This window comes from Podarcis vaucheri, assembly GCF_965113315.1.
Source record: "Podarcis vaucheri genome assembly, chromosome: 11".
NCBI lineage: Eukaryota > Metazoa > Chordata > Lepidosauria > Squamata > Lacertidae > Podarcis > Podarcis vaucheri.
In genome coordinates, this window is record NC_138749.1 from 840,391 (window position 1) to 868,220 (window position 27,830).

The 27,830-nt window shown below is 50.2% G+C and overlaps 1 protein-coding gene across 5 annotated transcripts in view; it reads right to left on the reverse strand.

Annotated features, from left to right (window-relative positions):
- Window positions 1-27,830, reverse strand: part of LOC309542850 (phospholipid-transporting ATPase ID-like) — a 78,886-nt gene that overhangs the window by 19,763 nt on the left and 31,293 nt on the right. For all 5 annotated transcript variants that reach the window (XM_082241804.1, XM_082241803.1, XM_082241801.1 and 2 more), the window contains exons 5-20: window positions 27,369-27,467; window positions 26,710-26,771; window positions 24,915-24,987; window positions 23,838-23,908; window positions 21,693-21,775; window positions 14,247-14,405; window positions 12,843-12,931; window positions 11,682-11,878; window positions 9,602-9,810; window positions 7,791-7,834; window positions 7,234-7,399; window positions 4,861-5,049; window positions 3,687-3,802; window positions 3,371-3,535; window positions 1,449-1,560; window positions 271-376 (exon numbers count right to left, since the gene is read on the reverse strand). In XM_082241804.1, the coding sequence (XP_082097930.1) occupies window positions 271-376; window positions 1,449-1,560; window positions 3,371-3,535; window positions 3,687-3,802; window positions 4,861-5,049; window positions 7,234-7,399; window positions 7,791-7,834; window positions 9,602-9,810; window positions 11,682-11,878; window positions 12,843-12,931; window positions 14,247-14,405; window positions 21,693-21,775; window positions 23,838-23,908; window positions 24,915-24,987; window positions 26,710-26,771; window positions 27,369-27,467 (1,940 nt within the window). The remainder of the gene's footprint in view (window positions 1-270; window positions 377-1,448; window positions 1,561-3,370; window positions 3,536-3,686; window positions 3,803-4,860; window positions 5,050-7,233; window positions 7,400-7,790; window positions 7,835-9,601; window positions 9,811-11,681; window positions 11,879-12,842; window positions 12,932-14,246; window positions 14,406-21,692; window positions 21,776-23,837; window positions 23,909-24,914; window positions 24,988-26,709; window positions 26,772-27,368; window positions 27,468-27,830) is intronic.

Below are 27,830 nucleotides of genomic sequence, written 5' to 3' on the forward strand. Positions count from 1 at the left end.
GAACTGAATGTGAGTAAACTTCTTATATATATTTTACACAAGATGGTGGCGTGCTTATTCTTTTAAGAGGGATATAAGGGGACTTACCAGGAATCTAATATTAAGAGGCTTAAACAAGCTGCAACCAGCTACCCACTGTGCGTTTAAAAGGGGAATGTGAAACTCTGCCAAGGAAAGGAACTTGCTAGCACAAGTTAGGAAGGATATTAATAAAGAATATATCCTCTCCTGCCTCCCTGAACATTCCCACAGGGTGGAGAAGCCCTTTACCTGAGTTCATGGCGCACTTCCTCAAAGGTGTCCCCCTGGATGAAGAAGATGTCCTTCATGTCGTCGTAGAGCATGTTGCAGGAGTAGCTGATGTTCACGGCCGTCTCTGGAGAAGGATCACAGAACGGCAGAGTGGGAAAGGGGTCCCCTAGTCCAGGCCCCTGCAAGGCAGAAATCTCTGGCGGGGGCCCACCCAGCTTCTGCTTCAGCAGCTCCAAGGAAGGGGGAGATGCACTCTGGCATGTGACCAGCGTTAGGGCCAGGAGGGATCCATCCCTGGCCCCTTGGGGGACGGACTCTCCCTCTCTCATTCTCCCCTTTCGTGGCAACGCCGCTGCCTGAGATGGCCCCTTCAGGCTGGGTCAGCTGACCTGAGGGCCCCCTCCATCCCGGACGGCCAGGCGGAAGGCAAGAGCCCCTCCTGCGCTCCCACATTGGCCCAGGGATTCCTGAAGCTTCTTGCTCACTCTCCTTCTCACCTCAGCTTGGAGACGGCCTTGATGGACTTCTTTTGGAAAACCCACCCAAACACCGGAGATGCTTCAAACACAAATTTGAAGTTCACAGCTTTCCTCAAAGAAGCCTGGGAACTGTAGTTTGCAAGGGTGCTGTGAACTGTGGCACTGGGAGGGGAGAATTACATTTCCCAGGATTCTCTGGGGGAGCTGATGGGCGTTAAATGTGTGTTGGCAATGCTTCAAATGAATTCTTTGCGGTTCATCTCATTTTTCTTGCCTGTGCTTCAAACCACGTCTATCCCCCCCCCCCTGCGCTCGCTTTAAAGGGCTTTAACTTTTCAGTGCTCTTTGTCTCTTTCTCTTTTGCTCCTGTTGCCTTTGCTCTCCTCTCTCGTTACTCTGCTTCTCTCAGACCTCTTATGATCCTGATTTTCTCAGCGCGGTTTCCTTGGCGCATTCCTCAGATTTGGCCCCTCCAAGCCCACCTCTCTTTCCCAGCTCCTCCCATTTGCTGAGACAACTCCAGGATGACTTACGGCTGGTGGGAGCAGAGGAGGCCCAAAGTCACCCCCATGAACTGAGAAGGTGCTGCGCTGTTCTTTCTGCCCTGTGATGTTACAAAGGATTCTGGGATGCACCTCAGAAGGGGGCAGAATCAATTGCCAGCTGTTCTTTGGGGGGGGGCTGAAAGCAGTGTGTCATCTCCCCCTCTGGCAGTACCTTGCTTGTCTCCAGTGAGCACCCAGATTTTAATCTGCGCTTTCCCCAAGGTCTCAATTGTCTGTGGGACACCGTCTTGCAGCTTGTCTTCGATGGCCGTGGCACCAAGTAACTGCAGAAAGAGGGGGGGGGGTCACAAACGGGTGCTCTGAAAGGGGTGACCAACGGACACCCAGTGAAGTTCGGGGCCCACCCAGACTTCCACTTATCCTGCTGCTTCCCTCCAGGAAAACCCGCCCTATAGCGAGTTGAATTGGAGCAAATGACTGCTGCGTTTTCTGTGGATTGATGTTTGTTCTGATTCCACACTAGAGAGCGGGTTTTCTGGGGAAAGTGGCAAGGCAAACAAAAAACCACTCAGACTCCGGCCTTCTAAGCATGGGACATGGAAGGACAGGTGAGCCCCTAGGTTGAAAGATTCAGGATGGATGGAAGAAAAATCCTTCATCACGCAGTGCAGGGTTAAACTGTGGCTCAGATCCAGTTTGTAGTGTTATAGGAATTCTAAGGTCCTATATATATATATATATTAAATAAATGTTCATAAATGTACGAGGCAAACACATACATAAGTATATAAACCACGTGTCTGAAACAGTAAAGAAGAACAATCCTGAAGCATTTTGACTCTCCCAGCAACCTCAACTATTTCTCTGCAGTAAGGGAGGAAAATGGGGAAAGCCTTCCCATTGTGTTTTTGCTTACAGATCCTGTCTTAAGGGCATACTGTATTTGTGTATGGATAGTATTTACCACCTCAAAGGAATGGCCAGGCTACCAGAAAAGGCAATTGATAAGGCCTTATCAGGTATCCTGGCAGACAGGAGAGAAGCAACACTCTCAAATTTCTGCTGGGGACAGCCTCCTTCTGTGATGTATGAATGATGTTTTGAGGGGTGGTCTTGAGCTACAGGGGAGGCAATTTCAAAAGTCTATATGTGAACTGTGTGGGAGTGGGGAGAGCACCCTGTTGCAACAGTTTAATAAAGATCAGGCTTACGAGCTGCTTTGCTTCTCAATATTCTCTGGTTTGCATCTGTTATTTTTCTTCTACCAATAGGGAACCTATTTTAGGACTTTATAAGGGCTCTTGGGTACCCCATAAGGGATAAAGGAGCAGTTTTTTCTTATAACAGTAGGTTTCTACAGGCAACTGCTCAGCCACGATGAGAAGAGGATGCCGAACTGGACGAGCCATTGGCCTGATCCAGGGGCTCCGATTATGTTCTTATGACCTCCCAGAAGACAATCTGGCCCAGCGGAGCCCTGGCTGGCTCCGTTCCGCCGGCCTGTGGGGCTCCAGGGAAGCGTCCCAGATGAAGGCGGCTCAGGAAGGGGCTTGCAAAATGTAGACTCTTAAAAGGCAGGAGCAGGAAGGAGCCGCGCATCATTGCGAGTCCAGCCCCAGGGCTCAACAAAGAGCTTTTTAATGAGTGGAAAATCAGAAAAGGAAAAGAGATGCACACACTGAAAGGGGGAGAAGGACATCTCTCCACTGGGGCAGCGAGAAGAATCAGGCAGCGTCAGAAAGGCAAGCCAGGAAGGCGCCAAAGGCAGGGGGGCTCTCCTCTCCTGTAACTCGGACCCCCTGGTTTGGGTCCTTCCCTCCGGAGCAGGAGAAAGCAAGCCTGCTTGTTATGTTATGCTTCATTGCCATGATTCTTTTTTTGAATGGGTTGACTATTTAGAAATACTCAGACAAATTAAAATAAACAAGAAACAAGGGCATTCCAAGCCGCTTAAGTTGCATGGCTGAATCACAGAATTGTAGCGCTGGAAGGGACTTCAGGGGTCGTCTAGTCCGACCCCCTCCAAGGCAGCAATCTCAGCTAACCCTCCCCCTGGCTGACCAATCCCTATTCGCTCCCGTTCGGTGTCTGAGCCCTGAGCGCCCGGCTTCCCTCCTGGGCACCCCCACCTACTATCAGGTCTTTCTCGATTTCTTCGTACAGCTCAGACAGCTTCTCCTCTCGGTCCTGCAGGGCTGTGCTGGCTTCGTGGTGACGCTTCTGCCAGTTGGCAAAGGACTTCCTCTCCAGGTCCTTGTAGGCCACCACCAGCGTCCGGAGACCCTCCCCTGCAAACTCCTAGAAGGAGGCAAGCGGGCACAGGAGGGGTCAGGGGAAAGGAGCTCCACAGAGACTCCCCTTCTCAAAGCACCCTCTCACAAAACCCCCAGGGGCTGGGTTGGAGTGGAGATGACGCCGCAAGGGCACCGCTCTGGGGAGGCCAGCTTACTTCCAAGCACTCGGTAGTCTCCTCCTTAAGAGGCACACAGGAAGGGTGCAGGAGTTCGTACAGGATCGTGTCTGCCCCCTTGCAGTACAGGGTCACCTTGCCGTCAGGGCGCCGCACTGGGAAGAAGGGCAGAAAATGAGAGGGTGCCCAGAATCACTGCCCACCCTGGACAGACACACAACATGCGGGCAGAGAGTCAGAGATGGCGGGGGGGGGGGTTGCCCCCTGTTATGTACTGAGTTGAATAGGATCCAGAATGCAGCAGTCTGATTGGTCCTAGAACAACAGGATTCAGAACGCAGCAGTCTGATTGGTCCTAGAACAACAGGATTCAGAATGCAGCAGTCTGATTGGTCCTAGAACAATAGGATCCAGAATGCAGAAGTCTGACTGGTCCTAGAACAATAGGATTCAGAATGCAGCAGTCTGATTGGTCTTAGAACAATAGGATTCAGAATGCAGCAGTCTGATTGGTCCACAGGAGCCACCCAATCCAGCTCCAGGTGGAAGTGAATCCGCAACCTGATTGGCCTACAGGAGAATCCCAGAATTAGCCAATCACATGGGGCCCATTGTGTAAATAATGTATATAAAGCAGACATTTCGGGGGAACTTCCATTCCTCCTCCTCACCACTATGAGCTGAATAAAGAGCATGAAATCCGCTCTCGACTTCACCCCCTTCCTTCCAAGATCTAGTCTTCCTGGATGGAAGGGCTAGAGTGGCTCAGCGGCAGAACATCTGCTTGGCATGCAGAAGGGGAGGAGGCCTGCCTGAGGTCCTGGGTGACTGCTGTCCATCACTGCAGACCGCCCTGAGTGAGATGTGCCAATGGGCAGAAGCTTCCTAACTGTAGGGCATGGCCTCTCTCTCTCTTCTGGGGTTTTCTCACGCAGTCCCTCAAAGGGTGTCAGAACTGGAGCTCTTGCCAGAGTCCAGCCCCCTAGAAGTTCCTTCTTCATAGTGAGCAGGCAGTGGAAATCGCTTTGCACCAGTTCAGCCAAACTCCCGTCGGAAACGTCTGCCCAGCTGGTTGACGCTGGTGGAAACAACTCAGCAAGAGCCACTCCACCAGGACACAGAGAGGAGACCCGGGCATGTGCAGAGTATTTCCCTGAGAACCAATCCCAGGCGAGGCATGGGGTTTGGGGGAGGGGAGGAAGGGGGAACACACCAATGACAGACATCCGCTTGCGCACATTGTTGAAATCCAGGATGGCAAGCAGCTTATAGACGATGGTCTTCCCCATTTCCACCACGGTGATGGTCTCTGGGGTCCGGGCGCGGAAGACGAAGCCAAAGTTCCGGGCGGCTGTCACCAGGGCCCCCTCGTCCGGAGACTGAGCCTGGTAGACCAGCTCACCTGCCAGGGAGGGCAAGGGGGGGGGAGAGAGGCAGTGTCACTTGCAAGGGGGAGGCAGAAAAGTCCCGAGCGCAGCAACCGATTCGGGAGTCTTGAGAGAACAGGCGGCCAAGAAGAGACGCCCTTAAAGTTCCTAAAATGATGCCTGGCCTGGACAAAGGGGGGCAGGGAGAGGTTTTCTGCCTCTCTCACAACCAGGGCCGGATTGAGGTTGGAGGAGGCCCTCAGCTCCTGAAGGGAATGGGGCCCTTTAGATCAGTGTTTCCCAACCTTTTGGGGGCAAAGGCACACTTGTTTCATGAAAAAAATCTCGAGGCACACCACGTTACAGCCCTGTGACGTCAGCGCGCAGCGTCACGCCGGGAGGGACGCATGAAGGAGGGGGGAGGGCGAGCGGAGGCAGCGGCGAGCCCCATTCCTCCCCATCCGCCCCTTTCCGTGCAAGGAGCGCGAACAGGTGTGAGAAGGGGGTCAAACCTGCGGGCCGGCACCGGGGAACCTCCAAGCTTTGGGGTGGGGGGGGGAGGAGGCAGCAAAGCGAGGCAGGAAGGAGAGCGCGGCTTGGCTGGGTGAGCTTTGGCAGGGGCAGGGAATGAGAGCCGCGAGGCGGGCGCTGCGGACGGAGGTGCTGCCCACCGAGCTCGCAGGCAGCCAGGCAGGCAGACGGCGAGAGCCCCGCGCTGGGCGGCCTCTCCTCGCCGCCGCCGCTCCGCATCTCGCCGCCCGACCCGCCCGCCTCCCTCTGGGGACGGCGCCCCAATCGAAAATTTGACTTTTTTTAAAAAAAAAAATCCTTCGAATTTTTTAATTTTTCCCACGGCACACCAGGCAACATCTCACGGCACACTAGTGTGCCGCGGAACAGTGGTTGAAAAACACTGCTTTAGATGTCCAGCTGTCCTTTGTCAACAACAAATTGTCACTGTTTTTTGTGTTGAGTATATGCTAGACAGCAATTTGTGGACCTAATAGGTATCTCAAGCCATTTGCACATAACAAAATATGTATTTTATCAAAGTAATTGTTGAACTGAAATAGAATTAAGAAGTATATTAATAGTCAAATAATTATTAAGCTCTAACTTAAAATGATTTTTATTCATAAAAAACTTAATAATGCAAACACATTGGTATTTGGCAATAACAAAAGTTCCTTTAGAAACACAATTTACAAAGACTCATAATTCAGCCATTTGCCCATGCTGCCCTGCAACCAGTCCATGCAGAATGTTGGCACCCTATATATAGAAAGGAGCAAAGCAGGGATATTTGAGGGAGCAGGCGAGCAGGCAGGGCCCAGGACTTACATCATAGGAGCCTACACAACACAAAACATGGTTGCTGTATGTAGGTTTTATTTTATTTGGTGTTTTTTTCTTATATTTTGGAAATGTACATCCAGTTTTCCCCCCTTTACATTTTTTGGGGGCCCCCAAGAGAGAAGGGCCCTAAGCTATAGCTTGTTTGGCTTATACGTCAATCTGGCACTGCTCATAACACTGGAACTCAGGGGCAGCCAGCGATGCTGAATGTTGGGAAGACTCAGGACAGATAAAAGGAAGATCTTCTTCATGCAGCACCCAGGGCTGATCCACACCTCCATTTGCCTCCCTACTTTTCTGTGGGGAAGCCTCATCTTTGGTGCTGAATCGGAACAAACAGCCATCAGCAGGCTGCCATTTGTTCCAATTTAGCACTAAAGAGCAGGTTCTCCAGGGCAAAGGCAAAACCTTGCGCTTAGAAGACGCAGGATGAGCAGAAGTGAGAGTGAGCTCATAGCTAACCCGTGGAACTCCCTCCTACTGCAGGCAGGGATGGCCACCAATTTGGATGGCTTTAGAAGAGGGTTAGACAAATTCATGTTGGAGGAGAAGACAACGGGTGGCTACCATATTTTCTGCCTCCTCCTTCTGAATCGCTGCTCTGCTTGGCCCCTGTGAGAACAGGGCACAGCGTCTGACCCATAAGGGCTCTTTTTATGTTCTCACAAGACCTTCAGAGTCCAACCCGCAAGAGCCCCCCAGCACAGCACCCCCAGGCGAGGTCTCTTCCTCTCCCCACAGACCACACTGCTGCTCTGAGCCAGAGGCGCTGTCTCCCCACAGAATTGCAGAATGGGACCCTGAGGGTCATCTAGTCCAACCCCCTGCAAGGGAGGAGGCACAGCTCCACCCCTCCCCCTCACCTGGCTTCTTCTCTTCTGGCATCACCGTGTGGCAGAGAGAAAGGAGGCGGAAAAACTTGTGGGTGATGACGTCTCCCGCCTTCACTTCCTCCACCAGGCTTTGGTCGTAGAAGGAGAATTTGGGGTCAGCGAGGGGGTTGTAGGAGAAGTCAACTTTTGGGGTACTCTGAAAGAGGGGGGGCGAGAGAAAGGTTGCCACCATGAGAACTTCTCTGGGCTCACCTGCCTTCCTTCCTTCTGGCTGGAGAAAGACCACGAAAGACCACGCAGAGGCTCCTCGTCCTTCCCAGGCAGCTGGCTGCTCTGGGGACCAACCTGCCAAACTCCAGGGCGATGGCAGCCTTGACCCAGAAGGTCCAGAACTTCCCCCGAGAGAGGAGAGGAAGTAGGAAATTTCCAGGAGGGAAGCTCAAGGCGCAAGGGGGGAAGTAGAAATTCCTTTTGTCCACTTCAGCTGCCACACTGGGACACGTCCTGGCAAGTGCTGGGCAGGGCTGGAACCACAACAATGCCCAGTGGCCCTGCCTGCCACCCTTTGACCCCTCGCAGCCCCTTACCTCCGTAATCTCCACCCGTTGTCCGTCCAAGTCCAAGACATCCCCTGTGGGCGAGAAGCACAGAGCCCAGCTGAGATGACAACAAACGCACACCTGGCTGTGAATTCCGGGCCGGGGCCAGTTTGTGCCAGCGGGACGACAGGGGCACCCGGGCACCTTTGGGACCCTGGCCAATGATCTACAACTGCCTATCGGGAAGCAGGCAAGACAGCAGGCTGGCACTGAAAAACAGGTGCAGGTGTGGGGCTCCAGAAGGTCTAAATGGTTCCTGTATTGGCACTTTATTTATTTATTGAATTTATTTATTTATTGAATTTATATACCGCCCTATACCCAGAGGTCTCAGGGCAGTTCACAGAAAAGATCACAACATAAATAATCAGAATAAAAACAACAACCCAATAACACACACCCACACCGAAAAGAGCCACATTTTAAAAGGGTAAAAAAGGTAAAGGGACCCCTGACCATTAGGTCCAGTCGTGGCCAACTCTGGGGTTGCGGCGCTCATCTCGCTTTATTGGCCGAGGGAGCCGGCGTACAGCTTCCAGGTCACGTGGCCAGCAGGACTAAGCCGCTTCTGGCGAACCAGAGCAGCACACGGAAACGCCGTTTACCTTCCCACCGGAGTGGTACCTATTTATCTACTTGCACTTTGACGTGCTTTCGAACTGTTAGGTTGGCAGGAGCTGGGACCGAGCAATGGGAGCTCACCCCGTTGCGGGGATTCGAACCGCTGACCTCCTGATCGGCAAGTCCTAGGCTCTGTGGTTTAACCCACAGCGCCACCCGTGTACCCATTTAAAAGGGTATAGGATGTCAAACAGATCAACAAAGGCCTTGTTAAAAAGGAACATTTTTGTCTGGCGCCTGAAGGTGTATAATGAACTTCCCTAGGGAGAGCATTCCACAGATGGGGAGCCACTGCAGAGAAGGCCCCGTTCTCATGTTACCACCCTCTGGACTTCTCAAGGAGGAGGCACACGAAGGAGGCACACAGAAGATGATCTCAGGCTCCAGGTAGGTTCATATGGGAAGAGGCGCTCCTTGAGGTCTTGCAGTCCTGAGCTGCTTAAGGCTTTATAGGTCAAAACCAGCACTTTGAACTGGGCCCAGAAACTAATCGGTAGCCAGCACAGTTGGACAAGGATTAGTACAATATGCTCAAACAATTTTGCTCCAGTGAGCAACCTGGCCGCTGAATTCTACACCAGCTGAAGTATCCGAACCACCTTTCCTTCCCCTAAGCCACCCACGCTGACTGGGACTAATGGATGAACAAAATCTCCGGGGGGGGGGGCAGCAGGCTGGCAAAGGGTCCATATTACAAAGGAGCAGAAAAGACTTTAATGTATGCGACGACAGCCGCAGGGATGTTATTAGCCCAGAGATGGAAAGAAGACAAAGTCCCTAGCAGAGAAGAATGGCAAACTAAGCTATTAGACTCTGCCGAAATGGCAAAACTGCCCAGAAAGCTCAGGAATCAAGAAGACCAAAGCTTTAATAAAGGATGGGGGGAAATTTACAATATATCTGGGAGACAGCTGTAAGCAGGTGAAAACATTAGCAGGATTGCAGTAACACAGATACTATGGACAAAATGGAGTGACATAAAATATGGATTCTGGAACAATATGGAATCGAAAAAGTTGACAACTGGAGCCATGGAGGGGAAGGTGCAGAGATTGGGAGAACTCCCTAAATATAGATATGCATTTTGTATTGTTGCAATCTTACACTTGTAAGATCAAATAAAAATCATTTCCAAGAGATGAAGGGATGCAGCAGCCACCCAGGAGAGCGCCCCCTACCATAGACCTTCCCGTTGATGCAGCACTTGTTGAAGACCATGATGTTCTGGGTGAGGGTCCCCGTCTTGTCGGAGAAGATGTACTTGATCTGCCCCAGCTCCTCGTTGAGGGTGGTGGTCCGGGCCTGGGCAGGGGTGTCATTAAGGGGGTAGTACATCTTGCGGTCCCACTCGATGTAGAAGCTGTTGCCCAGACGGATGATCTCTACGCTGAACGAGAGGAAGGAGGGGAGACCAAGGAATGGGCTGGAGACCTGGGCAGGAAAATCTTCCTGGCGCTTGGGGTCCCTTTGCAAGCTGCAAGAGGCCATCGCAGAAGCTGCTTCCGGGAGGGGGGGAATCGGGGGGTGACCTGTGTGCAGAGGCAGCATGGCGTAGTGGTTAGAATGCCATGCTAGGATTTGGAAGGCCAGCTTTCCGGGCACCACTTGAGCACGCGGCTCCCCGGACATCCTTTGGCCAGTCGCTGTCTCTCAGCCTCCCTCGCAGGATTAATGCGAGGACCAAAGAGAGGAGAGAGAACTCTGCACACCACCTTGAGCAACTTGGAGGAAGGAGGGTGGGACAGAAATGCAGTCCATAAACTGCCGCACAAGCGCATGCTGGGGGGCCGGAACCAGCTGCTCCCTCAAGGAAAAGGCATTTCTAAGTGTCTGGCCGGGGACCTCGGCTCCATCTCCCTCATCCCCTGACCTTCCCCTGACACAGAAGTCGCAAGCATCCTCCCTGGACCCCATGAGGTACAGTGGTCCCTTGGCTCTCAAACGCCTTGGTACTCAAACAACCTGGAACCCAAACACTGCAAACCCGGAAGTAAGTGTTCCATTTTGCGAACCTTATTCAGAAGCAGAACATGCTCCGTTTTGAGTGTTACGCTGAGGTCTGTCTCTTTTTGCTATTTATTTTGCATTTTTGTTTTTGCGGCTTTTTTGTTTTGTTTCTGTGACTGTGTGGAACCCAGTTCAGTTACTGATTGATGGACTGTATGACTGCAGTACATGGTTTATTGCTTTCATTTTATGGATCAATGGTCTTGTTAGATAGTAAAATTCATGTTAAATTGCTGTTTTAGGGTTTGTTTGTTTTTTTAATAATTTTTATTAACAGACCAATCAAATCAAATCAAATCACATAAATTCCAAATTACAAAGCCGAATTTTAATTTTTTTGTTGGGGGTACCCATATTTCAAGTTCCGAAAGGGATCCAATCATCTTGTTGTTGTTGCTGCTGCTTTAATGTCCACAAATCTGTCCAAATAGTGTTCACAATTCTATCCAATCCTTTCTTGTTATTTTCCACATCTCTTCTTGTTTCATATATTTTTCCTTTCTCTTTGTGACCTCTGATAGTCTCCATAAGCGGGTTGAAACAAATTGTAATCCTGTGTGGGTTAGTTTTAGGGGTTGTTTTTAAAGGTCTGGAACGGATTCATCCATTTTGCATTACTTTCTATGGGAAATTGCGCCTTGATTTTGGAATGCTTTGGTTTTGGAACAGACTTCCGGGACGGATTAAGTTTGGGAACCAAGGTACCACTGTAAGCGCGATGCCACGTCCATTGTGAAGAAGGAATCGGCTGAGTCGGAGCCTGGGCATAGCGCCATCGTTGCAGAGTCAAAGGAGAGTCACGGAGTGCCTTCAAAAAGCTCACCAGCCTTGCCAATGTGCTATGTCCCCCCCCCCAAGGGTTGGGCTGCCAGAGCACACTGCCCGCCCTGGTTGGGCAAGAGGAGGAAATACACTGGGGGGGGGGCTGGCCCTCTTGAAGCGAAAGCAGGGCTAGAGGAGCAGGGCATGTTGGGACATCTCCCACTCATTTTGGCTCACACTTGGACTGGCCTCTTCCTTAAAGTACAAAATCCCAAATGCAGCAACTTCCTCCAGTGGCGGAGGAAGGGGGGCGGGCCCCACCATCCTGCTTCCCACCCTGCCATCTTGCCCCCAGTCCCGACGTCCTCAGCCAGGACTTCGATCGCCCGTAGACTGGACTGTGACAAAGACACATACACGCACCCCCCGGCGCAAAATGGGGCGTTTGGGAGCTGGCGCAGGGCACGTGCCTCCCCCCCCCTCGCTTACCTGACGTAGAGGGAGATGGGCACCACCGTGTTGAGGATGATGACGTAGGACCAGAACATGAGGAAGGCGGAATAGAAGGCCGAGTGGACGTCGTGCGGCCAGGGCAGGTAGACCTGGAAGGCAGAGCCTCTCTTGTACTCCCAGATGCTGTTGCCAATGGCCAGCACTGAGCACATGGCGGCCAGAAGAACAAAGATCTGCAAGGAAAGGGGAGGGCAGAAAGCAGAAGAACATCTATGTCCCACTGTAAATATACAGAGTTTATGTAAAAGAACATTGTCAAAAGATCAGCAACAATGTAAAAGAACATTGTCAAAAAATGATATACAATGAAATGAAAAAAAATGTTTAAAATAACTTTTGTTGAAAAAACCAGAAGCATTTTTATTAGGAATCATATCCCAAAGGAGCAGAAAAGACTTTTTGTGTATGGAACAACAGCTGCCCAGATGTTATTAGCCCAGAGGTGGAAAGAAGATAAAGTCCCTACCAGAGAGGAATGGCAGCCAAGCTGATGGACTTTGCCAAGATGGCAAAACTGACTGGAAAGCTCAGAAACCAAGAGGACAAAAATTTTATAAAAGAATGGGGGGAAATTATCAGTTATTTAGGAGACCACTGTAAGCAGAAGGAAGGAAACACTGACAGGATTTTGATTTCACTTGTAGTCTAACAAATACTATGGACATTATGGATTGAGATAACAGATAGAGTTTGGAAGAATATGCAGTTGTAAATGTTTAAAATGGGAGCCCACGGAGGGGGTGGGGGGAGGTCGTGAGACTTGGGGCATCTCTGTACATGGATTTATGTCTGGATTTTTATAACCTTGTATTTGTAAAATCAAATAAAAATGATTAAAAAGAAAGAAAGATAGCTAATCCATGAACTAACCCCCACCCCCACCCCGCAAATGTCAGTAAATTTCTAACCCCACTCCCTAAATCTACCATCTACTGATGTGAGGAACTTTAGCTGCTGCCTGGTCCTTGCAAAGAAGGAGGGAAGAAATAATTTGTTTCCAAATCTCTTATGAATAAAGTCCATGCATGCCCCCCTTTGCTGCTATTCTCGTGCCCCCTCCCCCTCCCTCCCTGCTTTTGTGAGGAAGCCCCTCAGCTGGAATGACAAGAGATGGAGCGAAGCGCCGTTCGCACTCACCACCAGCACCAAGAAGTTCATCAGGCGATCAATGCTGGTCCGTTTGAAGGTGGTTCTTCCGCTGTTCTGCATCAACTTGGTGTCTGGCCCTGGCAGTTCAAACAAAAGTCTGGTTTTTTTGTTGCACTGTCGGATTTTAATTTCCAGATCAAAGCACCTCCTGGGAGGCAGGAGACCCTGACAGATGGCAGCCGCCGATGGATTTGAGGGAAGGCAAGGAGAAGCGGGCACACCTGCGATAGTCAGCCCCCTTTCAGGCTGCAGAAGGGGCAGAGGGACCCCACTGCACAAAGCCACCAGGTGGGACCGGCTCTGGGCATCCCGGGCCCTGTGGGAGATGCAGGGGCTTTGCAGAATCATAGCGGTGCAGAGTTGGAAGCATGGCCAGCTTTCTTCTTATTATTATTATTTATTTAATCATTTTTCAATACCAACAACAACCGCAAAAGACACATACAACAAACACCATAATAACACTAATAACACAATGTGACAATTCAGATTTGAATACTGATATACCTATGACTACACCTTTTTAAGCATGGCTGTCTTAAGCATATCCGGTGCCCTGGTGCCCCGCGCCACTAACCTCTATGGGTAAGACACCCCTGGCTGGAAGGGACTCTGAGGTTCGTCTAGTCCAGGAGGAGGAGGAGTTTGATATCCCGCCTTTCACTCCCCTTCAGGAGTCTCAAAGCGGCCAACATTCTCCTTTCCCTTCCTGCCCCACAACAAACACTCTGTGAGGTGAGTGGGGCTGAGAGACTTCAGAGAAGTGAGACTGGCCCAAGGCCACCCAGCAGCTGCAGGTGGAGGAGCAGGGAAGCGAACCCGGTTCACCAGATTACGAGTCCACCGCTCTTAACCACTACACCACACCCCTGCAATGCAGGAATCTAGGGAAGGGAGGAGCTTGGCAGCCCCACAAGCAATGCTGGATTTATGTATAAGCTCAACAAGCTGTAGCTTAGGGCCCCACTCTCTTGGGGGCCCCCACAAAAAAATTAATGAAAAATAAACTGGATGCACATTTCCAAAATATAAGATAAAAAACAAATAAAATAAAACCTACATACAGCAACAGTGTTTTGTGTTGTGTATGGACGTATTAGGTCCACAAATTACCATAAAGCATATATTCAACACAAAAAAACAGAGTCAATTTGTTGTTGACCGCTGGACATAGTAAGGGCCCCCTTCCCTTCAGGAGCTGAGGGCCTCCTCAAACCGAAATCCGGCCCTGCCCACAAGCCAGGCTCTTATCTGTGCCCCCCCCCAAGCCGTGGGCAAAAGACCCCTTTCCAGAGCTAGAGGCCACCCCCACCCCCAATCCCGACGAGAGGGGCTTTTACACCAGAGACGTTTGGTCCCTTCCTCCGGCTTCTCTCGCCCAGCTGCTCTTACCTGCAAAGATGACCAGTCCGAAGCACCAGTCCGTGTTGCGGATGGTGCAGCCCCTCAGCAGCATCTTCTCGTTGTCCAGGGCGTACTTCTCCCCCTTGAAGATGAGGGTCCCCATAAACTTGTCCAGCTTGTTGTTTGGCGCCTCACACTTGATCTCGCCTGCAGGCAAAGAAGAGGCGCTCTGAGTCGCCACCGTCCACCACTGGCCAGAGTCCCAGGCCGAGTCTGGAGATCTGGGTGGACATCAGATCTACTGCCCTTTCTGTTGGGATGGAGGCAAACCAAGGAGCAGAGAGGGGCTCCCAGCAGGGGGGGGCCGGAGGGCCTCCCCCTTTTCACTCCCAGCCACCCTGCAAGGCTGGCAATGAGCTTCATAGCCAGGCAGAGATTTGAACTCGGGCCTCAGTGGTCCACCTCCAGCTCTCTCTCTGATGGGTTTCCTCTTCTCCCCATTAGGAACAGCAGCTGCCCAGAAGGCGCTCAGGTGAGCTCCGGTGCTCTTTGCCCTCTCACAGCAAATAATAATAATAATAATAATAATAATAATAATAATAATAATAATAATAACTGAAAAGGCCCTGGCCCCGGTGGAGGATAGTCTGACTTCCTTAGGGCCCGGGACCTCTAAACTATGGTTATTCATGGACCTTAAGGTCCTCTGCGGGGCAGACCAGGAGAGGCGGTCCCATAGATAGGAGGGCCCTAAGCCACAAAGGGCTTTAAAGGTCAAAACCTGTGATTCCTGCAGAGGGTTGGGCTAGATGACCCTTGGGAGTCTCTTCCAACACTACAGAGCTAGGATTCTATGCAGCTCTGCCTGCTGACAGTATCAGCGTCAGGAGAGCAAAGGCTGTGAGGCCACCCCACGCTCCACCGAGGGACAAGGGCCTGTGTGTCCTTAGCCTCAGGTTACCAGATTTTTTTCAATGAATCCATTGAAATGAGTCGGAATGATAGGATTTTGCCAGGGGGACTGATTTGTAAATCTGGGGACTGTCCCCGGGAAACGGGGACGTCTGGTAACCTTAGCCACATGCCAGAAGGGGGCTCTATAAGATTCATCTCGGGTTCACCCCAAACAGCAGCCCAGGGGGGTCAGCATGGCAACATCCAAACAAGGTGGGGTTTCTGCACCCTGACCCCCCACCTTGGTAACTCCCCACCTGTTTGGTGCAGAAGCAGCACAACATTTGCTCTGTCCAAGGGGCAGGTGTGCAGGGCAGGGGGCTGGGTTGGAGACCCTCCTGGGAGGCAGCTGCAAAGCCTCTCTCCGTCTCCAGGGAAAGGGAGCCCAGCGCCCGCAGCTGCCAGCCGTCTCCTCAACGCGGCCAGCCCTGCCCCTCCTCTTGCACAGCTGGCATACCCACCCTCTGAGGAACGCCAGGCGGACGTGTGCAAGCGAGGCCAGAGGGCAGAGTGGGACTGGGACCCAGAGGGGTGAAGTGAAGCAGGAAAGGACTCGGAAGAGAAGCAAAGAGGGCAAAGATCTGCGAAGAGAAAGGGGGGTGTGAGGGAAAGAAACAGGCAGAAAGCAAGACAGTGTCCTCTCCACCCCCACCCCCACCCTGCGGACAAGCCAAGGCACCCATGCCAGCGCCGGGCTTGGGTCCTGTGTGGGTACACAGGACCAGGTGCCACTCAGTGCAAGACGTCTCTGTGGGGAGACAAGGAATTCTGGGCAAACTTCTGCCCCCCCCCCCATGCCTGGCATGCAAAGTGCTCCACCATCCTGGGTGGCTTCTGCAAGGAATGCTTCCTTGGCCTTCTCCTAGTGGGGCAGCAATAGACGCACTGGCACCTTTACGGAGCTAAGCAGGGTTCGGTATGGTTTCAAATTGGATGGGAGGCAACGTGTTGACATTCCTGCAGAAGAGCCACACTTTTCTTCACTCATCATGATCCAAACATCCCTCTCCTACATTTCCCACCAGAGCTCAGAAAATTAGTTTTTCTTAAATGCGCACACAGAATGGAATAGCAGTGCAATTTCCTCAGGTGCAGTTGACACATTGTGCACCGGATTAGTAACATTTCTGGCCAGCTGTGACCTGTGTTGATTGTTCTACCCAGTTCCCTCTCTGTGGTCTCTCTCCTCCTCCTCCTCTTCCTCCAGGAATCAGTTCTATCACTATAACCCTGCATTTCCAAATACCATCAGCACAAAATACCGCCGTTTATTGTCTCCCCCACTAACGTGCCAGATTGCGCCAAAGGGGCAGAGGCCGTGGCTCACAGGCAGAGCAACTCCTTTGCATGCAGAAAGCTCCTCCCATCTAGGTGCTGCTAGGACCCTGCATCCCATCAGCCCCAGCCAGCAGGACTAATGGTTAGGGCTGAACGGAGTGGGATTCAGTTCCATCTGGAGGGACACAGGGTCCCCAAACTGCTGGCTTCAGACAACCTACAGAATGATTCATGTTTTCTGGGTCGCTGCTGAGATCCCTCGAGAGTCCACTACTAAAATGGCCAAAGGACTAACCACAATTCAAGAAGGACACTGACAAACTGGAACGTGTCCAGAGGAGGGCAACCAAAATGGTCAAAGGCCTGGAAACGATGCCTTATGAGGAACGGCTAAGGGAGCTGGGCATGTTTAGCCTGGAGAAGAGGAGGTTAAGGGGTGATATGATAGCCATGTTCAAATATATAAAAGGATGTCACATAGAGGAGGGAGAAAGGTTGTTTTCTGCTGCTCCAGAGAAGCGGACACGGAGCAATGGATCCAAACTACAAGAAAGAAGATTCCACCTAAACATTAGGAAGAACTTCCTGACAGTAAGAGCTGTTTGACAGTGGAATTTGCTGCCCAGGAGTGTGGTGGAGTCTCCTAATTTGGAGGTCTTTAAGCAGAGGCTTGACAGCCATATGTCAGGAGTGCTCTGATGGTGTTTCCTGCTTGGCAGGGGGTTGGACTCGATGGCCCTTGTGGTCTCTTCCAACTCTAGGATTCTATGATTCTATGACTTTCTGGTACAGGATCCCTGCACAACAGCTTCAGACAACACAAGGCAGGTGGTTTGAAGAAGCTGAATGGCAGTTGCTATCAGCGCAGGGGGGGGGGACCTCAATGTGGATGATGCCTCCTTTTAAATCGGCCTCAGCAAAAGAGGTGGCACTTAAAATAGGGCAAAATGGCACCTCGCACGCCTGTACGGGTAGCCCATAATAGCTCCTCCTACGCACCCAACGGCTGGAGGGGGTGCAGAATGCTGTGGGGTGGCCATGTGGGAAAGTGGCTTGGTTCTGCGAGGAAGAATTTGTCCAATTAAAGAAGCAATTGCTGGACAAAATGTCCGGAGCTGGCTCTCCTCAATCTTTTCACGGGAGACAAAATTAACTTGCTGCTCAAAACTCTAGTTAGTTCTCTTTCTGCTTGTAGCCAGGCTGATAAAAACAAGATAGTGGAAGAACTCAGGGCTCATTCACACTGCTGCTGCTTTCCCCCAGGAAAACCTGTGTTTCAGCGCTGAATTGGAACGAACAGCAACTGGGTTTTCTCCAGATTGGCAGAACAGGAGGTTTTCGGGGGGGAAGGGGGAAGTGGGGGACAAAGGCAAAAGAGCTCAGGCCTGTGGCTAGAAGGCACAGGGCAGGAGGAAAACTGCCTGGATCCGTGCTTTCTAGCAATGGAGAGGTGGAAGTCTGGATGAACCCCAAAAGGGGCTTCTCTGATCACTGGAACAATAAACTATGTCAAAGAGCACTTACGGAAGAATTAAAGAATAAAATAAAATTGGCACAAAGCTTGAAGCCCAAAGACTCCTTTGTAAGTGATTGGCACAGCTTGGCCATGTCCATGGCTAAAAGGGAGGCTCACATTATAAAACTTTCTGCTTCATTGAAACTGTTCATTGCCTTCTCTATAGATAGAAGTCTGGGATAATAGCTTATTATGTTTCTGGGATGTTACCTGCTACACATTGTCCAAGCACCAGCTTTCAGTGTCGGGTGGGATATTATTTTTGTGTATGATGTTATGTGCTGAAATAATTTTTTAAAATATATACTGAAAAATGGTTGGTGGGCTAATCTGACCTTCTGGCACAACCCCTACAGCTTCAGACAACGCAGGGCTGGAGAGAGTGTCCCCTCCAGGGGCAGAAAGTGATCTGTGTTTCTCTGCCTCAAAGCATTCAGGGAAGAGCTGCCTCCATCCCAGAATATTGCTTCCTCTCCACTTCCCTGAATAGCACCAGAAAACCAAAGCCATAAAAACAGATGCAAAGGGTCATCCACACACACACATCCCATCCTGGCCTCACACACGTTGTTTATTCCCAGACTCTGGAGAAAATGTGGCCTCTGCAAATCGCTTGTTTAAGCCTTGGACAGGGAATGGAAGGGTCAAGCCAGGAGCCCAGGAATGAGAGGGGGGGACTCTGGGCAGTGGCCCAAAGAACCACCACGTCCAAGGGATTTTGCTGGGTTAAAATGCTTGCCAAAAGGACATTTAAAAAACCCAGCAACTACTAAACAAAGACTTTGAAATATCCTTGGGAACCTCCAGGGCCCTGAAGATGGAGGGATCTGCACCAGGAATAATAATAATAATAAAATAATGATAATAATAATGATTTATTATTTATACCCTGCCCATCTGTCTGAGTTTCCCCAGCCACTCTGGGCGGCTTCCAATCAAATGTTAAAAACAATACAGCATTAAATGTTAAAAACTTCCCTAAAAAGAGCTGCCGTCACATGTCTTTTAAAGATAAGATAGCTGCTTATTTCCTTGACATCTGAAGGGAGGGTTTTCCACAGGGCGGGCGCCACCACCAAGAAGGCCCTCTGTCTGGTTCTCTGTAACCTCACTTCTCACAATGAGGGAACCGCCAGAAGGCCCTCGGCGCTGGACCTCAGTGTCCAGGTAGAACGATGGGGGTGAAGATGCTCCTTCAGATATACTGGACCGAGGCCGTTTAGGGCTTTCAAGGTCAGCACCAACACTTTGAATTGTGCTCGGAAACGTCCTGGGAGCCAATGTAGGTCTTTCAAGACCGGTGTTATGTGGTCCCAGTGGCTGCTCGCAGTCACCAGTCTAGCTGCCGCCTTCTGGATTAATTGCAGTTTCCGGGTCACCTTCAAAGGTAGCCCCACGTAGAGCGCATTGCAGTAGTTCAAGCGAGAAATAACCAGAGCATGCACCACTTTGGAGAGACAGTCTGTGGGCAGGTAGGGTCTCAGCCTGCGTACAGGAAGTCATCTTTTTTCTGGCGTGTGAACATGCAAACTGCCTTAGGTAAAAAAAAGGCTACCTGTCCCCCTTGCCCAGCGCTGCACCTTCTCCTGCCCCTTCATTGGCTCCATCCCTGCACAGTTTCTGCCAAGGACTGAACAGGGGACCTTGCACAGGGCAGTTGCCTTGCCCCCCCCCCACATGGGCCTCCCTGCCCCATCCCAAGTCCTTTATGATCTGCAGAAAAAGGCTGAGCTGCAAGAGTTGCTTTTCCCTTCCTCATCTTTAGGCTCTGAGATCCACAGGGCAGCAAAGCTCCCCAAAATCCGAGCTGTCCAACGTCAGGTCCCCTGGCCCACAGTCGTACTCAACTCAAAACACGACCTGGCTTCTCGGAAAGCTCACCTGCCATGTCTCTGCAAAAACCCCGCTTGTTGGTCAATGGCAGGGGAAATGTGTGGAGAGATCATTCCACTTGGCAAGTAGAAATGTTTGTGCGGACCAAATGGGGGCTGGACTGGTGCCCCTTTGGACCCCTTCAAACTCTACAATGCAGTGATTCGAGGAAAGTCAAAAGGAGAGTCAGCCAGGGATGAGCAGGTGAAGAAGGAGGGAGAGCCAAGGAGGAGGAGAAGGAGGAGGACCCACCAGCCATGAAGACCCGGCTGCTCTCAGGATCATGAGGACATCAAGAGACCCCAAAGGAGGCTGTGAGGCGGGGGGAGGCCTCACCCCCCTGTAGAGCACGCAGGAGCCAAACCAATGGATTCAAAGGACGAGAAGGGAGATTCGGACTCAACAGCAGGAAGAGCTTTCTGAGGGCAAGAGCTGTTCAGGAGTGCAGAAGACTCCCTTGGGAGCCTGTGGAATCTCCTTCCTTGGAGGTTTCTCAGCAAAGGTTGGAGGGCCACCTGTCCTGGGGGCTTGAGCTGAGATTTCTGTATGGCAGAGGGATGGAGGGGGTGACCATGACCTCTGAAGGTGGGGGGTTCTTCTCCATTTTGTTGGAACGCTTTGGTTTAGTCAGACTATGGAACTTGCTCCTGCAAAAGGCAGGGATGGCCACCAACCTGATGGTAGAATTCCTGCTCCATGATTGCAGTCATGGGATTGCTGTCTTTCACATGACGGTATATGTTTGACTCCACGGAGTGGGAAGTGACGGAGACAGGATGTTTGTGTTCCTGTGTTCCGTGAAGTAGGGCTATTGTCCTTTGATCTTTTTCTCTTTGCTGTCTGATGCTAGAGAGAGAGGGAGCCATGTTGCAGTGCTCCGTGTGTGTTTATATGTTGAGTTGCTGAGGTCTGTCATGCAACTGCACAGACTCTGTGGATCCCTAAGTGTGCCGGTGTTGGTTGGCATCAGTCGCTGTGATGTTTGGGCTGAAGAAAGCTTTTGAAGCTCCCAAACGAAAGACCAGGAGGGAGGGAACACGCCAGTCAGGCATGTGTCTCTGCCAGGATCCTACTCGAGAGTAGGATGAGCTCCTGGCAGGGTCAGCCACTGCCTTTCTCAGCCTCAAACGAAACCTCACCCTCCCTTGTCCAAAAAACCATTCACATGTGTCTCTGCCAGGGTCCTACTCAAGTGTGTGCTGAACTCCTGGCACCTAGATGGTGTCATTTGAAAGAGGATTCGGCAAATGCGTGGAGAAGGAGAGGGCTATCAAAGGCTCCTAGACCCAAAGGCTCTCCTCTGCCTCCACAGTCGGAGGCAGCAATACTTTTGAATCCCAGTTGCTGGAAACCCCAGGAGGGGAGAGTTGCTCTTGGGTTCGGATCCTGCTTGCAGGCTTCCCAGAAGAGGCATCTGGTCGGCCAATGGGAGAACAGGAGGCTGGACTGGGTGAGCCTATGGTCTGATCCAGCAGGTGCTCTTCTGAGGTTGCTTGGAGGTGTTTAAGCAGAGGTCGGTGGGCCACCTGCCAGGGACTCTTCAACGGCAATTCCTGCATTAGAGGGCTTTGAACTAGACTGCCCATGGGGTCCCTTCCAATTCTAGATGGATTCCCATTTAAACCCTCTAGCCCAACCCCCAGCAATGCAGGAATTCCCTGGTGGGGAGGGGCGCCATTTGTGGTTTGCCTCTGGTGCCAAAACATCTGGAGCCGGCCCTGACCACGTGTGCATCCAAGAGCAGCAGGGCCGCCCCCTGTTGGCTGGAGTGTTAGGAGCCCCTCTCACTTGCAGCTCAGCTCCTGCCGCCACCCCCCAGGGCTCCCCAGCCCCCCTGCGTGTGGGGTTGCCAAGCGCCTCCCTTGGGCACTCACCATCAAAGCTGCTCAGCGCCTGCAGATCCTCTCCCAGCTCAGCCGTGACCGTCAAGGCTTGCTTCACTTTCAGGTTGGTTTCCCTGCAATGAGAAATTGGATCAGACGCAAAACCACCAGGTCCTTCCTTCCCACGCTTCAGTTCCCTTTTCTCCCTTATTTTATTGAAAGTTCAGAAAGGGCATAATTATATGTGCACTAAACATTGTGAGACGTAAATAAAAGAGGGAGAAAGAGAAAGAGAACCCGTGTCGAAGGGAAAATAAAGGGGAGGGGACCCAAAACTCTCTACTTTACAAGGTTGTTATTTGTACTTCACCAGATCTTAACCTATTACAGTATTAGTAAGAATGGATGCCAAATATCCTTTAATTTGTCCATGGCAATTCTGTGTTTATGTGCAAGTTGTTCATATGTTGTGAGCTTGTATAAGTCTTCATTCCAATCATAGAAGGGAGCCACATTTTTATTTTTCCAATGCATCAGTATCAGTCTGGAGTTCCTGCAGCTGACTGGTAGATCGTGCCCCCCCCCAATTCGGCCGCATCCTGCTCCTTGCAACGAGGGTCCCCAAGCACGATCCTGCTTTGCACAATAGCTGCTGACTGCCAGCCATCATCCAGACATTTTCTTGAGCATTCATCCTGATTTTTTTGCACAAAGTTTGGACAGACGTTAGTATCCAGTCCTTACTGCTCGTTTGTTTGGCTTCATTTGCAGGGAGATTATGCAATAATGAGCATTCATTCCATTTTGCTCATGGGATGCTTGTACATTGTCCTAACAATCATTCCTTACTTCCATACTTTTCTTTTTTTAAAAGTTTTTATTTATACTTTTCAAGTTTATACATTTCATTAGTTTTATAATCAATTTAACATTGCAAAGTTTGACTTCCTTGCCCCCTTCCTGCAGTTCCTTAGATTAATTTTTTAATATCTTCTGCATATCCAAATTCAGTTAATTTGCTCATTTAATTATCTACTTTAAATATATACTCTTATAAAACGGCAGGTTATTACAACAATCCTGCCAATGTTTTTATCTGTTTGCAATTTATCTGTAAATATTCAATAAACCATTTCCATTCTTTTATAAAAAGTTTGTTATCTTGATTTCTTATTCTTCCAGTTAGTTTCGCCATTTCTGCATATTCCATAAGTTTTTGTATCCACTTTGGGGCAAGTAGCATTCTTACTGCTGTAGTAGCACACATCAATAAATTTCTGTACAATTTAGGTAGTTCTATCCCTATGATTCCCAAAAGATAAGCTTCTGGTTGTTGTTTTTTACAAAAGTTATTTTAAACATCCTTTTCAATTCATTGTAAATCATTTCCCAGTAAGCTTTTAATCTTACCGCAAGACCACCACATATGGTAAAAAGAACCTTCTTTCTCTTTACATTTCCAACACTTATTTGATTCCTTCCATACTTTTCAATGCATTTCCTTATCGCTTTCCTAACTGCACTTTAATCCAGTCCAGTCTGTAAGCAAACAGCAGTACCCAAATACAGACGGTCATTTACCCTCGCTAGATTCAACATGCTGCCACCTGCCTCATTGCGGGGCAGATTCGAGGGTAAACCATAATATGCGGAACGAGTCTGCCCCTGCGGCTTGATGGAGGTAGAAACGGTCTCTCATGTCTTGTTACGCTGCTGTTTCTACGGGGATATACGCTCGGTATTTATCACTCCTGTTATACAAAAATCTCCAAATGGGTTCGAAATTCAGTGTCTAAAATCCCTGGTAGACGACGAGGATCTAGAGATTACACTAAGGGTGTCCAAATTCTGTGCGACTGCCATAAAACTTAGGGAACAAGCTGTACTACCAAAATGACTAAGGTTTTAAATGACAATTTTAGGTTATATTTTAGTGATCAAGATTTAATATATTTTTTTTAACTGCCGCTTTATCTGAATTGTATCAGTTATACCCAATTGCAATTCAGTGTATTCCTGTTGTGTTTTATGATTTTCCTGATATTGTAAGTGAGTCGGAACTGGTCTGTGACCGTAATAATAAAATTCAAACAGCCCTGCAGACCCCCAGCTCCGGTCCCCAAAGGCCCCTTCTTATGTCTGCAACTTCAGGGCTGCCATTGCATCAGCAGCTGTCCAGGGAGCGGCAATACTCACCCATCCAGTTCGGCCGTCTCAATGTAGGTCAGGCTGTGGGGCTCACTGCTGGACAGCAGCAGCACGTCTGCCTGGAGGGAAAGAACAGCAAGAAGCAAGAGTGACCGGAGACCCGGCTCTTGGGGCAGAGCGCGTGGCGAGAGGCACCACCAACCCCCATCCATTCATCCTTCCTTCCCTTAAGAAAAAGGTCCCAGATTTTGCAACTTATTTCATAGGGCAATTAGAGCCTCCTATGAACTGTGGAACTCCCTGCCACAGGAGGCCGTGATGGCTCCCAAGTTAGATGGCTTTTAAAAAAGGGGTTGGAGAAATTAATGGAGGATACAAAGTCGATTGGTGACTACTAGCTAGGTAAAGGGTATAGGGACCCCTGACCATTAGGTTCAGTCGTGGCCGACTCTGGGGTTGCGGCGCTCATCTTGCTTTACTGGCCAAGGGAGCCGGCGTACAGCTTCCGGGTCATGTGGCCAGCAGGACTAAGCTGCTTCTGGAGAACCAGAGCAGCGCACGGAAACGCCATTTACCTTCCCGCCGGAATGGTACCTAATTATCTGCTTGCACTTTGACATGCTTTCGAACTGCTAGGTTGGCAGGGGCAGGGACTGAGCAATGGGAGCTCACCCTGTCGCGGGGATTCGAACCGTCAACCTTCTGATCGGCAAGTCCTAGGCTCAGGGGTTTAACCCACAGCCCTACCCGCGTCCCAGACTCAGCTATACAGCTGCAAATAAAACAATTTAAGTGTGTTTAAAGTGCAATACACAATGTGACACTAGATGGTGATGGTGAGGCTTATGGAAAATTCAATGTATTCTTTAATATGCTTTTAAGAAAAGAATTTTTAGAACTTTTTAAAATGTGTGTAGATTCCACCTCTCTATTTCTATCTCTCCCTTTCCCTCTGTGCCTAAGGCAATCATGGAGCGCAGGGCAGGGGTCTGGGGTGCCCAACTTGGTAGGATAAGAGTCCTTGAGCCAGACACAACTCTGGAACTGTGTCTCCAAAGGAGTGCAAAGGCGCCTTTGTAGCCCCAGGAGTGAGGGGGGGCAGCTGGGCCAGGCAGCAGCACTCACCGTCACAAAGTTGTTGTTCTCCAACTTGATTATGTCCCCGACTTCGACATTCAGCCACAGATCATCCTTCAGGCTGGAAGAAAACCACACTTAATCAGCACACAGACAGAAGCCCAGGGTGTGTGTGCACTTGTTGTCGTTTTATTATGATTATTTCATAAAATTTCCATACCACTTGATTGTAAAAACAAACAAACCCTCAAAGTGGTTTACAAAGAGAATAAAACAATAAAATTATCAGTAAAAGCACTAAAACATTGGATAAAATGTCGTCTGTTTTATCCTGCCTCTTATATTAGCAAATTCTGAAAAGGCTATTTAGCATTTGATGGACTCTGATGCTCTTAATTCTCTGTGGTGCCTCAATTTTAATTTCAAGGGAAGGTGGGATATCAGAGGAAATGTGTCGCGTAAGCCGATTACGAATGAATCCATTGGAAAGAGAGACAAAAGGTGAAGACGAGAGTAATGAGAAAAGAGACCCCACAGGGAGCCCTTCAGCCAGGGGGTGGGCCTGGCTTTGCAGTGGGGCTGACAGAGACACCCACAAGCGGATCCAGCCGCTTTGCCCCCTTCCCTGGTGGTCGAAGGGGGGCTGCATGCTCTGCACCCCCATCCCCCTCTGCCTTTGCTTCCTCTGCCTAGAGAGAGTGAAGCAGCCCCCCCCACCATCACAGGGGCTGCCTAGACCCCTAGAGCAGAGCCCCCAAGATCCCTAAGGCAAGGAAGTCTGGCTCCATCCAGAAGGGATTCTGGGCTCATCTGGCTTCCAGCCACGCAAAGGAGCGGCTGTTGGGTTTCCTTCATATTGATGTGGTCAATGGTGCTACTCAGAGGTGGTTGTAATTATAACCCGCATGGCAGCACATCTGTGAGCACTTAACAATTTCACACACCTGTGGCATCTTAACAATTTAACTAATTAGCGGGGGAGGGGGGTTTACCTGCTGCACCGAATGCAGCGATGTGATAGGGTAATTGATTATTTTGAAAACTGTATTTAAGTTGATCAAATGCTTTGTATGGTACTGGCTGGTGTAGAGCGGTGAGTTGCAGCTGTTTGATTATTATTTAAAATAAAGATAAGCAAAAGATATTGTGGGCAAGTTTTTATTCCATCACCCCAGTCGTTGCACAAACTCGGTTGGTGAAGAAAGTCCAACAGCGGCCGCCTTTCTCAAGGGGCGTCTTGGGTCTGAGGTCCCAGCTCAGGGACTCAGGGATTTGGGGGTGGGGGGAGAAGGGGCAAGGGCCTGGCCACCTTCCGTTGCTCTCGAACCCAAGTCCCTCGCCTAACCCACACTTCCACTTCAAGAAAGATTGTGTCTGAGCAATTTCCCCTTGCCCTGCTCCTTTCCCAGGGAAAATGAAATAAACTCAGTGTAGAGCCATCGGTTTCCTTGTGTTTATTTCAACTCACAGTGAAACAGTCGATCATCCTGTAGCAGGCGGTGCTGCCCCGCCCAGACCCCCAGGCTATATATACTTTTTGACACCATCAGTCACACGGGATAGGCTGATTCAAACTCCCCTCCTGGATTGGACAGCTCCTATGGGCCAATCAAGTTACTGCATTCTACAATCCTACCTGCCTATTGTTCTGGGATCCAAGCTCAAGACATAACAGAAAACCTGTTCGTTAGTGCTAAATCAGAGCAAACGGAGAAAACCTGAATTGCCATTTGTTCTGATGGAGCACTAAAGAGCAGTTTTCCCTGGGGGCAGGGGGGGGGGAAACTGTGGATGATGTTGGCAGCCTGACGAGGCTGTTGCGAGGGGAGAGAGCCCTGCTCACCTGCCGTTCATCAGCACCTTGACAGGACGGTTGTTGACTTGCTTGTCGTTTGCATGTCGATTCTGGAAAACATGGAAGGCAAAGATGGAACCTGAACTCAGACAGGGAGTCGGAAGTTAGCCTCTCTCCCTCTGGCAGCGTATCCTAGACATCAGTGTTGCCCCCTTATGTTTTATTACGTTTTTGTATATGCTGGAGCGGCTGGGGCAACCACGTCAGAGGGGCAGGGTGCAAATAACAGAATTACAGTGGTGCCTTGGTACTCAGACACCTTGATTCTCAAACACCGAAAACACAGAAGTGTTCCAGTTTTCAAACATTTTTCGGAAGGTGGACATCCTATGCGACTGTTGGCTATTGTTTCCAGGGCGCCTGCACCAATCAGAAGCTGGGCCTTGGTTTTCAAACGTTTTGGAAGTCAAACAGACTTCCGGAATGGAGTAGGTTTGGCGCTTTTGCTTTTGCTATTTTGTGTTTTTGTGGCTTTTTCAGTTAATTTGTTTTTGTGACTGTCCCAAATCACACTGACTGCAGAACGGCCAGAAGGCAGCGCTTGGAGGCCCACCGGGTGCAAAGAGGAAGCTGGGTGCTTGCTCCAAAGGGGGTCGGCCACAGGTCAAGCTCTTTATGGGAGGCGTTTGCAGGCTCAAAATTCTTACCACGTCGTCAATAGCGTCCTTTGCTGCCGACACGGCCAGCACCAAGATGAGGGGAACCACCGTGGTGAACCAGGAGAGGGAAGAAATCTCAGGGATGAGCTGCGGGGGGGAAGAACAGGCAGAGTCTATCAGTCTGCATTGCTGAGTGCAAAAAGTATTGCTCTGATGTGTAGAGATCATTCCTATTCTAACAAATTCAAGAGGGGTCTGGAACCTTCTCTGCGTAAAAGAAACAGGCAGAAGGTTCATTATGTTTGGTTTCAACATAATGAACCTTCTGCCTGTTTCTTTTACGCAGAGAAGGTTCCAGAACCCTCTTGAATTCTGGGAAGCTGAGCACAGCTGGTTTAAATTCTTCTCTTATCTCTTTCAGTCAAGGTCATGTTGACTATAATAAGATGCCAGAAGGAGCCTGGGCTTCCGTCTCTTTCCGTCTCTCTTCCTTCTGATGTGATGTTCTGT